This window comes from Leucoraja erinacea, chromosome 13 (genome assembly GCF_028641065.1).
Source record: "Leucoraja erinacea ecotype New England chromosome 13, Leri_hhj_1, whole genome shotgun sequence".
In the NCBI taxonomy this organism is placed as follows: Eukaryota; Metazoa; Chordata; class Chondrichthyes; order Rajiformes; family Rajidae; genus Leucoraja; species Leucoraja erinaceus.
In genome coordinates, this window is record NC_073389.1 from 3,699,261 (window position 1) to 3,713,708 (window position 14,448).

Genomic DNA, 14,448 nt, shown 5'->3' on the forward strand with positions numbered 1-14,448 from the left:
GGGTGAGACTATGTATATTTCACAGCTGTAATTTCTACATGGTGAAACCAAAATGGATAAAAATGGCCTTTAATAAAATCTGACAATGTGCACTTTACCACATGTGATTTTTTTTCTATTACAAATCTTAAATTGTGGAGTACAGAGGCAAATAAATAAATGATGGGTCTTTGTCCCACATTATGGAGGGCACTGTACATTTTCTCTTAATTTAACCCATGAGGTCTAGCTATTATTTATTTAGTAATCTGTTTTGGTGATGTTGATTATCTAATCATTATTACACAGCCGTTTGCTGGATCCAGCCGTGCATTTCCTACAACTCAAAAACTCCTTCATATTCAATAAAATTACTTGGATTACCCTGGATGGCATGTGAGAGCATTATAAAATCGTAAGCATGTACTTAAATGTAAAGTAAAATACATTTGCAGTCTTTCTATTGCCCAAATAAGGATTAACTAAATGTTAGTCTTTTTGAGTCACCTTAAAGGTTGTGCGTTCTTTACCTGCAATTATGAGACTGCCACCCAGTTCTGAGTCATGGTAAAGGACGTGTGTCGATGACTCGTCTGCACATGTAGGGCACTTATTTGTTTCAGCTGCTTATTACATAACTGCCTACCTCCATCCTCATAATGGCATCATTCAATGGATCAGAGAAGAGCGCATGTAGAGATATGACCAAAACGGAGTAGGCTAATTTAACCCCTTGAACTCATTTCACCATCCAAGAATATTATGATCAATTTAACTGCAATCTCAGCTTCACTTTTTCATCTACCTTCTGCAACCTTTCACCTTTCAAGAATTTATTATATCTGCCGTAAAATGATTCAAAGATTCTGCATCCAGTACACCTTCGAGGAAGAGAGTTATAAAGACTAGGACTGGAAAAATATATTATAAAGCAATCTCATCATGTTGCACCTTAATAAAACTCTGGTTATATTTGGAGTATTGTGTGCAGTGGGGCAACCAGAAGAGCTCCAATCGCCTCCTGTGACCTATAACATCCTGAAGCCGCGGTCTCTGGTAGGAAAGTGCCGGTTTGGGAACTCCAAGTTTGTTCGACCTTCCCTACGTCGGAGTTTCGATCATCCCGACAAGAGGGCCTGTACATCGGGCCTTCCATTGCAGCGACTACGGAGGCTATATGGCCCCGACCACAGATGAACAAAGGAGGAAATTGACTGAACGTTATTGCCTTCCACCACCGTGAAGAATGTTGATTCCACTGTGGTGGATGTTCATGTTCAATTCTATCGTGTATTGTGCTCTTTTTGATTGAGTGGCTGCATGGTAATTCAAATTCCACTGTACCTTAATTGGTGCATGTGGCAATAAACTTGAACTTGAACATGGGAAAGATGTGGAGGCTTTGCAGAGGATATCTCGCAGCATGTTGTCTGGAGGGTATTAGCTATAAGGAGATGTTGAACAGACTTGGATTGACTTCCTTGGAGTGTCAGGGGGGGGGGGGGGGGGGGGACACCTGATAAAACGATATCAAGTAGGCAGTCAAAATCTTTTCTCCCCAGAGTGTCGCTTTAAGGTCAGAAGAGGAAAAACTTTAGATGTACAGGGCAACTTTTGGTTTTGCTTTCATATCGAGTGTTTTAGGTGCCAGGAAAGCACTGCCAGGGGTGCTGGTGGAAGCAAATATGACAGTGGTGTTGAAGAGACTTTTAGATAGGCACATGGCAGTGCAGGGAATGGAAGGAAGAATCACGTGCGGGCAGAGGATATTAGTTTAATTTGACATTATGTTCGGCACAGACATCATGGGACGAAGGGCCTGTGCCTATGATGTACTGTTCTGTCCCATGTAAATGATCAGAGCCTTTATTTGTAAACAATACTCTCTCACAAGTTGAAACAAACTCTTCATGTTTGACCACCTCAAGACCAAACAAGAAACTGCAGATGGTGGTTTACAAAAAGAGACAATGTGCTGGACTAACTCAGCACGTCAAGTAGCATCTCCGGAGGATATAGATATGTGATGTATCGGGTTGGAACCCTTCTTCAGACTGATTTTAATCTGACATCACGGGTTCTTACATTTTCCTCAAGCATCACTCAGTCTGCTAAACTTCACTGGATAAAGACTTAGCCTGTTCAACCTTCCCCAATGACAAGAATCTGTCCAGTCTAGGTATTAGTTCAGGCAGCCTTACTAAAACTGCTTACTCTTTGTTAAATTAGGAGACCAATATCAAACACAGTACTCATAATTTCCTAAACACTGACATATAATCTTCCACTCTTTGCATTCAATTTACATCAGAATAAATAACATTATTTTTGCTTTCCTGTTAGTTACTGCATTTTCATATTAGTCTTATGTGAACCAGACCCTTCTGCATATCAGGAAACCGAAATCTCTCTTTGGGTAAACAGGTTTATTTATTGTTCCAAAATTGGAACTCTGACATTTTCCAAAGTTCTGTATTTGCCAGATCCTTACATGCTGAAGAAAAGGTATATACATGCCTTAGTAGATGGTTCATTCTTGCACAGGGCCTCCTTGTATTCCCCTCATGGCCTCAAGGCTCTCAACAACATCCCAAAGCCCCCCACACGGAGTCATCATGGGGCTTGGGTTTCCCAGGAGTTAAAGGGGATGAGATATTTCTTCAAGGCATCTTTGAACACATGACTGATTTTTTCCCTCTACCGTTCTGATAATCTCTTCTGATGACAAAGTTTGGAATAGAGAGTTTGCTGTTAGGCACATGAATTATCAGGTCAGCCCAGTGCAGCTGATAAGTACATCTAGGGCCTTATTACTGATGGTGCGGACCTGTCTTACCAGTGAATTTGGAGGTTTTGACAATGCCAGCCAGTGGTTTGAGATGCCAGCTATAGGCAGTCACAGAATCACAGCTTAGGGAGCTTTAAACCAGGTGCAAGGTTTTGACCTTCAAATATCTTTTCCTCAAGCAAACTAAGGCCGTGTTGCCATTTTGTAGGTGGTAGTGAATTTCATTTTCAACGTCTGCTTTATTCAGAGGTGGCTCCAGTGCAAAGTGTTCCAGATTGCTCAGCGTCTTGCTATTAACTTTAATTTCTTTGTGAAGCGAAGGAACAGGCTGGTAAAGGAGTTCTGTGAATGTCAAGTAAAAGGCCTGCCTCCCAAATGCTGCAGTGAAAGCCTCAACAATGGCATGTTGCTCAAGTTCTGAGCACGCACAAGTGAAAGTGTACAACAACTTGAAAAGAGGTTTGGATCCGGAATGTAGCTGACATGTTAAGTAGCTTCTCGCTAACTCTGAAAATGTGCGTCACTCCCGCGGTAAGTTTGTGGGAGGCAAGATGCAATATTATAGCAAGAAAGATTGATGACGGTTGTGGAGTAATGACTCACCCTTTTATGACACGCCTTTGAAGAGAATCGTTCCTATGGTTTAAGTCATGGCTTGCATTACGTTATGGAGCAAGTGTAAAAATGAAGACTCATTTCTGTGGGCAGCTGAACCTGAGCAGGCTTGTTCAGCAGTTCCATGTAACTGATGGAACAAAAAAATTATGGCAAGGTTCAAAATAGTCATGTGTAGTGGCTACTCTTTGCATTTTTCTTGAAGGTAATGCTCATTGGATGAACAGAATGCAGGCTATGATTCAGGGAGGAGACCTCTGGCTACCGATAATACCAACTGCTCCCGAGGCCTTTTTGTTATTACCAGCCACCATTGTGAAGGGTTAGTTCATTCCACAACAATGGTCAAACTCTTCCATCTCCACACACACCCACTTCTCTTTTCACAGCACGTCCACGCCCCCCCCCTTTATTACAGCACATGGGGTCCTTTCCCCTTCCATCCGTACCACACAGGGAATCAAACATTCACTGAAGGAGGAGCAGTAATTTGGTTGTACCTTTTACAATACTCCTCCACAATAGATTGTGGAAATCAAAGTATATTGGGCGACTGCTTTGCTGACAGTCTGGTCAGACTCCGGGTTTCCAATTGTCGACCACTACCATTCTCCATTCTACTCCTGGACATCTGAGAGTTCAAGCACTGACTCCTCATTTTCTGACTTGGCACAATCGAATGAAACAGATAATCATACTTTCCATTCTGTATCAAAACTGAGTAGTACTTTCATAATTCTCCACTGTTATTTCAAGCATCATCAGGTTTAATTTTCTTCAGTCTGAACCAACATTGTACCAAAATAATCCTAGAGAGTCCAAGGAAAACACATAGTATCTTCTTTTTCAACAATTCCCCAAAATCTCAACCACCAACAAGTCTTTTGGGCACCTAGACTTATCATCTAGTTCCCCTTTTCTTGCTGGCATTTTGGAAACATTCTGCCCAAATACCATCCTTATTGGTTTCCTTCAGCAAAACCTTGACTCTCCATTCAATAGCTCACCTACTCATCTCCCTACATAACCAGCACAGTATGCAGTACAATGTTTGGAACACCGGGCCTTTACTCCAGAGCCACAAATTAGAATCCTGCCTTGCGTTGCCTTGCAGCGTGGAAATTTAAATAAGTCAAAATTACCTGGAGTTAAAAAAAAAGTACAGGAAAACTCTGATGATACCGCACCTCAGGATGTTGTTGGTTGTTATATTATCTGTTACTCGTAATTAATATCCCACAATGTTTAACAACCAAAACAAATGAGTGTATAAACTTTTCTGGCAGGCCCGGCGTGCTTAAAGAGAGCACGTGAAATAAAATTTGGCAGATCAAAAGGAAGCTTGGGAACTGGGACCCACTGAGTTGATGAGTGTAAGAAACATCAGCTGATGTGCCAGGAGCAGAGGCTTCCCACTAGCAGATTGCTAGAAAAAAAAAACTGGTTTTACCAATGTCTTTGCTTCAAGGAAGACAATGTGTCAACTTTATCCAGCCTCCACTATAACAAGGCTCCATACCATTGGTAGTAAGAAGGCGTATGCAATGTTAGCATTCATTTTGAGGTGACTAGAATGTCAAAGCAAGGTTGTAATCGTTTTTAAGAAGGAACTGCAGATGCTGGAAAATCGAAGGTACACAAAAATACTGGAGAAACGCAGCGGGTGCAGCAGCATCTATGGAGCGAAGGAAATAGGCAACGTTTCGGGCCGAAACCCTGGTTGTATTAGTGATGCTTTATAAGGCACTGGTCAGGCACATTTGGAATATTATGAACAGTTTTGGGCCCCACGTCTGAGGAAGGATGCGCTGACATTGGAGAGGGTCCAAAGAAGGTTTCCGAGAATTATCCCAGGAATGATCGGGTTAACGTATGATGAGCGTTTGAAGACTCTGGGCCTGTATTCACTGGACGTTTAGAAGGATGAGGTGGTAATCTCATTGAAACATACCTAATAATGCAAGGCCTAGATAGAGTGGAGAGGTTGTTTCCAATAGTGGGAGAATCTAGGACTAGAGGGCACAGCCTCAGAATAAAAGGATACTCCTTTAGAATGAAGATGAGGAGGAATCTCTTTAGCCAGAGGATGGCGTAATCGGTGGCAATCATTGCCACAGATGACAGTGGAGGCCGTCATTGAGTATTTTTTAAGTGGAGATTGATAGATTCTCGATTAGGGTGCCAAATGTTATGGGGAGGTGGCAGAAGAATGGGGATGAGAAGGAAAAAGAGATCTGCCATAATCGAATGGCGGAACAGACTAGATGGGCCGAACGGCCAAATTCTTCTCTCGTGTCCTCTGGTCTGATTAAAGAATCATTCCATAAGATCTTAGTAGAGCATGCTGAAATGCATCCATCTCTTAGTTATTCAACACAATGGAACAGAGTGAGCAGTGACGTCACACACACACACACACACACACACACACACACACACACACACACACACACACACACACACACACACACACACACACACACACACACACACACACACACACACACACACACACACACACACACACACACACACACACACACACACACACACACACACACACACACACACACACACACACAGAATTCTGGAACAAACACATGAAGCTATTAAATCTGAAAAACACATTCCGGAAATCCAAAATAAATATCAGCAAAGTGCTGGAGAACACCAACAGATCAGGCCACATCCTCTCCAAGTGAGCATTTGCTGAATTGCTAGCTATCTCCAGCATTGTAAGGGCTTGTTATGGGATTGTTAAGGGTTTGGACACGCTTGAGGCAGGAAACATGTTCCCGAGGTTGGGGGAGTCCAGAACCAGGGGCCATAGTTTAAGAATAAGGAGTAAACCATTTAGAATGGAGACGAGGAAACACCTTTTCTCACAGAGAGTGGTGAGTCTGTGGAATTCTCTGCCTCAGAGGGCGGTGGAGGCAGGTTCTCTGGATGCTTTCAAGAAAGAGCTAGATAGGGCTCTTAAAAATAGCGGAGTCAGGGGATATGGGGAGAAGGCAGGAACGGGGTACTGATTGGGGATGATCAGCCATGATCACATTGAATGGCTGTGCTGGCTCGAAGGGCCGAATGGCCTACTCCTGCACCTATTGTCTATTTTCTGTTTTGATATCAATAGGAAACTGTTTGTAGCCTCAGCAGCATCTGCACAGAGGACAAAAAGCTTCAGCTACAAACTCTTCCTGGAAATGAGTTAGAACCTTCTGCAGAAAGTATATTGAATCATTCACTACATCAATTATGACCATTATGTACAGCTTAGGGGCAATGGTTGATAGGAACACATGGGCATTGCCTTCATAATTAAAATATTGATGTTCTAATCACATTCTAAAGGGAATAGTGTAGAAACTCTGAAACAAGCTTTGAGCTGTGTGCATGTTAACGCCACCCATGGTTTCCTTTATTGGTATGACACCATATCTGTCTAATTCATTTCTAAAAAGCCTCAAATAACCTTCTTTTCCAAATTACAACTTAAAAAAACATGCTTCTGGTTCACTATTGGCTTTGAGATAAAATTCCATATTCTAACCAGCCTCAGGAGTTTTATTTTCTGCAAACTTTCATTCGGTGTGATCTTAATAGTGTTCCTTTCATTGGTTCCTTGACATTCTCACTCTATGATCTTCACAAGGTATAGGAGTAGAATTAGACCATTCGGCCCATCGAGTCTACTCCGCTATTCAATCATGGCTGATCTCTGCCTCCTAATCCCATTTTCCTGCCTTCTTCCCATAACTCTTGACACCCGTTCTAATCAATAATATGTCTATCTCTGCCTTAAAAATATCCACAGGCTTAGCCTCCACAGCCCTCTGTGGCAATGAGTTCCACAGATTAACTACCCTCTGACTAAAGAACTTCCTCCTCACCCCCTTTCTGAAAGAGCGCCCGTTAATTTTGAGTCTGTGACCTCTGGTCCTGGACTCTCCCGCCAGTGGAAACATCCTTTCCACATCCACCCTATCTATGCCATTCATTATTCGGTAATTTTGAATAAGGTCCCCCTCAACCTTCTAAACTCCAGCGAGTATAGGCCCAGTGCTGTCAAACGCTTATCACATAACCCACTCATTCTTGGAATCATTCTTGAAAACCTCTTCTGGACCTTCACCAAAGCCAGCACATGCTTCCTCAGATATGGGGCCCAAATTTGCACACAGTACTCAAAATGCGGCCTTGTCGACCTACTTAAAGCTCCTATCCCTTACTTCCATTCTGGATAGCACGTCCAGCACAAATCTGACTATAGAAATACTGTGCGCAAGTATATGTCTGCTTGCTTGTTAGTGATACAGTGTGCAAATAGACCCTTTGACACAACTTGCCCACACCTGCCAACATGTCCCAGCTACACTAGTCCCACCCGCCCACGCTTGGTCCATATCCCTTCAAACCTGTCCTGTGCACGGACCTGTCTAACTGTTTCTTAAATGTTGGGATAGTCCTAGCCTCAACTACCTCCTCTAGCAATTTGCTCCAGACATCCACCACCGTTTATGTGAAAAAGTTACCCCTCAGATTTCTGTTAAATCTTTTCTCCTTCACTGTAAACCTGCGTCCTCTGGTCCTCGATTCACCTACGCTGGTCATGAGACTGTGTATCTACCAGATCTATTCCTCTCATGATTTTGTACATCTCTATAAGATCACCCCTTATCCTCCTGCACTCCAGGGAATAGAGTCCCAGCCTACTCAACCTCTCTCTATAGATCAGACCCTCTAGTCCTGGCAACATCCTCGTAAATCTTCTCTGTACCCTTTCCAGCTCGACAACATTGTTTCAATAGCATGGTGCCCAGAACTAAACACAATACTCGAAATGCGGCCCCACCAATGTCTCATGCAACTGCAACATGATCTCCCCACACAAATACTCAATACACTGACTGATGAAGGCTAAAGTACAAGTGACTCCTCCTTCAAGGAACCATGCACCTGCACTCCTAGCTCCCTCTGCTCTACAACACTCCCCAGCACCCTACCATTCACTGTGTGGGCCCTGTTCATGTTAGACTTCCCAAAATGCAACACCACTTGCATTTCTCTGTATTCCATCACCCATTCCTCAGCCCAACTGGCCAATCGATGAAGATCCTGCTGTAATTTTTCACAACCAACTTCACTATCTGTAAAACCGCCCACTTTTGTATCATCATCAAGCTTGCTAATCTTGCCATGTATGTTCTCATCTAAATCATTGATGTAGATGACAAACAGTAACGGACCCTGAGGCACACCACTAGTCACAGGCCTCCAGTTCGAGAAGCAACCTTCCACCATCACCCTCTGCTTCCTTCCATGAAGCCAATGTTTTATTCATTGAGCTATCTCTCATTGGATCCTCACGACTTCAGATTTCTCAAGTACAGACAATGTATTTATTAATTACTGCAGCTTCGACACAGATTTGAAAATACTCTCTTATTTTTGGCCAAAACAACCAACTTTGTTTTCTTTGCCTTTTACCTCAACTACTCATAGGCCATATGTCCTATGGCTATTCCTTCTCTCCAGAGATGCTGCCTGACCTGCAGAGTTACTCCAGCATTTTGTCTACCTTTCTGATGGCTATGATAGGAGAGTGCACAAAATAAGTTTATGATCCAGACCCCAAAACCTTAACCTGAAAACAAAAATGTGCATACCACCAGGGCAGCAAGGGAATTTAAACAGCAAATGTAATAAAATAAAATCCGGAATGAAAACCTAATCAGTGATAGTCGCTTCAGTTCTGGTCGGACTTGTTATCTCCCTTCACTCTTGACCAGGGTTACCTACCCTTCTCTCATCCGTTTCCCTAATGTCCGTAAGCAAAGGAAACCTGCCATTGTGATCTGGTCTAGCCCAGCAACCTTACCTAATAAATCACCAAGTTCAGGGAACAATTGCAAAGGCCTGTAAAATCAAAGACCCTATAGCGAGCAAGATAGATCACTCGACAAAAAAGACGTAGTACGGTCATGGGCAGATTCATGGGTGATTTTCGGCCCCATTTCCATAACCGGCTTCCGTCACCGCACCAAAGATCCCATAGCGGAGCAAAGATAACTGGTGCGGTGACGGAAGCCGGTTATGGAAACATCCTCGTAAAAATAAAAGTTATTTGGTAAAAATCTTCTCCTCATTTTCAGAATTTAAATTTATTAACACAAACTGTTCCCCCGCAACGTTGATTACACTGCGAGTCGGGTCGGGTTACTGAAATGGATGAAAAAAAGGCCCACGTTCCGCTCCGTTGCGTACTACATGTCAGCCCATTGCATTTAGGAGTGATCTACCTTGCTCCGTCCGCTATAGGATCTTTGTGTAAAACGAGCCTTGCTAGTACATCCACATATTCTGAATGTCTAAAAATATACTTTATTTCTTTTGTCTAGTACCTGTGTAAATTTAAAATTTGTCTGATCTAGATTTAGATTTAAATCTAAATTCATATTTTCTTTATCTTAACCCGTATTTCATGAGAAAAGGCATAAATAGTTCCTTGAGAGCGAGCTCGTTTTAAAAAGCCACGTTGTTGAAATTCTTAACAACTTAACTCCGATGTGATAGCTCCCATGGTTTCTTCACTTGAACCAGCTACTTTTAAAACTGAGTCCAACATTTGCCACCCTCCTGCCTAATGTACAATTTCCCTGCAATCACTTGGGCTGTTATGTTGCTGATAGTTACAGCAGTTTAAGACTTAGAACCAGTGGGTTCCACAATTAGAAATCCTAATATCAACCAATGGTTCATCTTTTTACGAGGGAAGTAAACTGAAATATTTTTGCCTGATTGTTTCATTTATGTGGATTGCTTTGTGCTAAGGTTTGCTCAAAACAAAAATGATTAGCTTTCCTTGAGATGAAAAGGTAGTAGGTACATGAATAGCAATCGTCAAGGAAGCCTGCCGCACTGGGTGTTTCATTTTCTCTCTAATTTCTGAATATACAAGAGGTTGAAAGCTGGGATGTCTAGACTTAGAAATTGCTTCTTCCCCACTGCTAACCGACTCCTGAACCACTTATTTCACACCCCCTTCCTGGGGACACTGCCATGTACTCTTACCTTTACCTCATTCCATTAGTGCACTCTAGCTTGTTGTTTGCACTACTTCAGATCTTGCACCATATTGCAAGATTGCAGTACAATCATTATATTTATCATTAGTGTATGCTCTGTGGGCTTTATGTGACCAAGGAATTTCATTGCACCCTGCTGTATATCTCAATAAACTAATTTGATCTGAATTTGTTGGCAGAGATGAATAATTCTCACAAACCCAAATATTGTTAGAATTGCTTGGATATTCAGCGGGATCTCAAGCTTAATTATCAGAAACTTATGATCTCTGGGGCCTGCGAAAGGCCGCCATCACAAGAGAACCTTTGAGTAGCCAAGGACTGAATGAACTGAACATACAAGAGGGAACAAATAAATTGTATTTTTACAGTAAGAGATTATGCAAGGCTCATGTTTCAATGGCTGTTACTTTAAAGCAATATTCTGGACAGAAATTGTCACTATTTTATGTGACATTAATTATATTGTATTAAATTATTTTGCTACACTGTAAATGCAACTGCCAACAAAAAATACTCAAGGAGGAAACCCAAGTATAGACACAAACATCCTTCTAGTCATTCGGCTGCTTCACAGATTTAATTACTGCTGACTTAACTGAAGTTATTTGCTCGGACCACCATTCATTCCACTGTTGAAATAACTACAGTTTTAAAAAGCACAGCAGTCAAAAGTTCACCATACCCGTTGTAAAACTAGGAACATACAGTGGCTTGCAAAAGTATTCATACCCCTTGAACTTTTCCACATTTTGTCACGTTACAACCACAAACATAAATGTATTTTATTGGGATTTTATGTGATAGACCAACACAAAGTGGGGCATAATTGTGAAGTGGAAGGAAAATGATACATGGTTTTCAAATTCTTTTACAAATAAAAAACTGAAAAGTGTGGCGTGCAAAAGTATTCAGCCCCCCTGAATCAATACTTTGTAGAACCACCTTTCGCTGCAATTACAGCTGCAAGTCTTTTGGGGTATGTCTCTACCAGCTTTGCACATCTAGAGACTGAAATTTTTGCCCATTCTTCTTTGCAAAATAGCTCAAGCTCAGTCAGATTGGATGGAGAGCATCTGTGAACAGCAATTTTCAAGTCTTGCCAGAGATTCTCAATTGGATTTAAGTCTGGACTTTGACTGGGCCATTCTAACACATGAATATGCTTTGATCTAAACCATTCCATTGTAGCTCTGGCTGTATGTTTAGGGTCGTTGTCCTGCTGGAAGGTGAACCTCTGCCCCAGTCTCAAGTCTTTTGCAGACTAACAGGTTTTCTTCCAAGATTGCCCTGTATTTGGCTCCATCCATCTTCCCATCAACTCTGACCAGCTTCCCTGTCCCTGCTGAAGAAAAGCATCCCGACAGCATGATGTTGCCACCACCATGTTTCACAGTGGGGATGGTGTGTTCAGGGTGATGTGCAGCGTTAGTTTTCCGCCACACATAGCGTTTTGCATTTAGGCCAAAAACTTCAATTTTGGTCTCATCTGACCAGAGCACCTTCCTCCACATGTTTGCTGTGTCCCCCACATGCCTTGTGGCAAACTTCAAACAGGACTTCTTATGCCTTTTTTTCAACAATGGCTTTCTTCTTGCCACTCTTCCATAAAGGCCCGATTTGTGGAGTGCACGACTAATAGTTGTCCTGTGGACAGATTCTCCCACCTGAGCTGTGGATCTCTGCAGCTCCTCCAGAGTTACCATGGGCCTCTTGGCTGCTTCTCTGATCATTGCTCTCCTTGCCCGGACTGTCAGTTTAGGTGGACGGCCATGTCTTGGTAGGTTTGTAGTTGTGCCATACTCTTTCCATTTTCGGATGATGGATTGAACAGTGCTCCGTGAGATGTTCAAAGCTTGGGATATTTTTTTATAACCTAACCCTGCTTTAAACTTCTCCACAACTTTATCCCTGACCTGTCTGGTGTGTTCCTTGGGCTTCATGATGCTGTTTGTTCACTAATGTTCTCTAACAAACCTCTGAGGCCTTCACAGAACAGCTGTATTTATACTGAGATTAGATTACACACAAGTGGACTCTATTTACTAATTAGGTGACTTCTGAAGGCAAATGGTTGCACTGGATTTTATTTAGGGGTATCAGAGTAAAGGGGGCTGAATACTTTTGCACGCCACACTTTTCAGTTTTTTATTTGTAAAAAAAATTTGAAAACCATGTATCATTTTCCTTCCACTTCACAATTATGCGCCACTTTGTGTTGGTCTATCACATAAAATCCCAATAAAATACATTTACGTTTTTGGTTGTAACGTGACAAAATGTGGAAAAGTTCAAGGGGTATGAATACTTTTGCAAGCCACTGTAATAGGGACAAAAATAATTTATTAACTACAGCTACAACTACCGAACAAGGTGGAACTTGGATTTTGATAGGTAGCCAACTGGGAACTCAAATGGCTAACCGCTCTCTTGCTTATTAAATTAAATAATAGACACCATAAACACTTAATTGTTCTTAATAATATTGGCACAGTATTTGCAAGTATACATATAAATTAATTTCTACATTTGTTGGTGCAAGTGCAAGGCATAAAATGAGTTTCTCGATTGTTGTGACTAGTTAGTTGTGCAGTGCAAGTGGATGTGATCCATTTTCTAATATAAGCAAATGTTTAAACCGCAAATTTCTACTGAGAAACGCATGTGGACTAACAATTTAGATAAGTAACATAGACAATTTCAATTTAATAAAAGTTGCTAAGTTCTACCATTTGATTCCACTAAAACAAAGTCACTTATGTGAGTCAATAAGGTTGCATGAATGAACTGCAAATAGGGCTGTGGAATTAAGATTAATCGATACAAAATGGGTAAGGCATCACTTTCCAATGTTCTTCAAAACTAAACCTAATATCTGGCAGTGGAACCATACTTCTGTATGGTTATGGACAACAAATGAAACAAGCCAAGAATGATCCCAAGTCGTGCCATACATTAAAATGCATCAAATGTATAGTAAAATCCTGCATCAAAAAATGTTGCTGATCCTCTTTGGATCTAAATTGCCCGCACATTCATAATCAACCGATTTATACAAATGTAACATTAATACATGGTTAATAGCAAGACAAGCAAAACATTTAGGTTAGGAATTTGTGTAATAGAACTTTTGTTGCACTTATGAAACGGAAAAGCTGATCTTGATTCAAGTATTTAATTTGTAATCTCACTAATAAGTGTAAAAATATAATCTGACATTTGGGAATGGCAAATATATAAAAGTGTACCTTTTCTCCACTCGAGTAAAAGAAGTATCGTAATCGGACGATATTACAATGATCCAGTTTTCGCATTATTTGCAGTTCACGATTCTGTAAAAGAAACAGCAGTTGTTCATCTGTACATTAGCCAGCACTCGCTTGTAATTATGTATATGCACTGTGGCACTGACACACTAACTATTTGAAATTAAACCGTATTCCTTTCTTGCTGAACCTCAATCTTTGGTCACTGATTTAAACCCAAACAGATATCATACAGAGACTGTGCCCCAGTCAAATCTGAACTTGGTGGTTTTGGTCAGGTGGAGCAGTGCTTTAGTGAAGGAGATCAGCGTTGATCTTGTCTCCAACTACATTTTATCTCTGTTTGCTTTGTTGTTATCATTTCCCGGCTAACAATGATCTGTTCTGCATTTTCCTCGATCTCCAATCCCTTTATCGTATTTTCACACCTAACACTTCCTTATCCCTGTATCTCTCTCTCTCTCCCCTGACATCAGTCCGAAGAAGGTTCGCGACCGGAAACGTCACCCATTCCTTCTCTCCAGAGATGCTGCCTGTCCCGCTGAGTTACTCCAGCATTTTGTGTCTATCTTTGGTTTAAACCAACATCTGCAATTCCTTCATACGCATAACAATTCTTAAACTCTGTGCAGCTGGTTTAAGACCTCAACCTTGAAGGCGGTTGTACAGTCATCTTGACGCCCATGTTAACCCCACTGTCAAGTTCTACAGCTCT

The 14,448-nt window shown here is 41.5% G+C and overlaps 1 protein-coding gene across 1 annotated transcript in view; it reads right to left on the reverse strand.

The window, feature by feature from the left end:
* The window catches only part of gsk3ba (glycogen synthase kinase 3 beta, genome duplicate a), a 141,949-nt gene that overhangs the window by 63,777 nt on the left and 63,724 nt on the right, over positions 1–14,448 (reverse strand). The window contains exon 3 of the mRNA XM_055644300.1: positions 13,716–13,799. Within this exon, the coding sequence (XP_055500275.1) occupies positions 13,716–13,799 (84 nt within the window). The remainder of the gene's footprint in view (positions 1–13,715; positions 13,800–14,448) is intronic.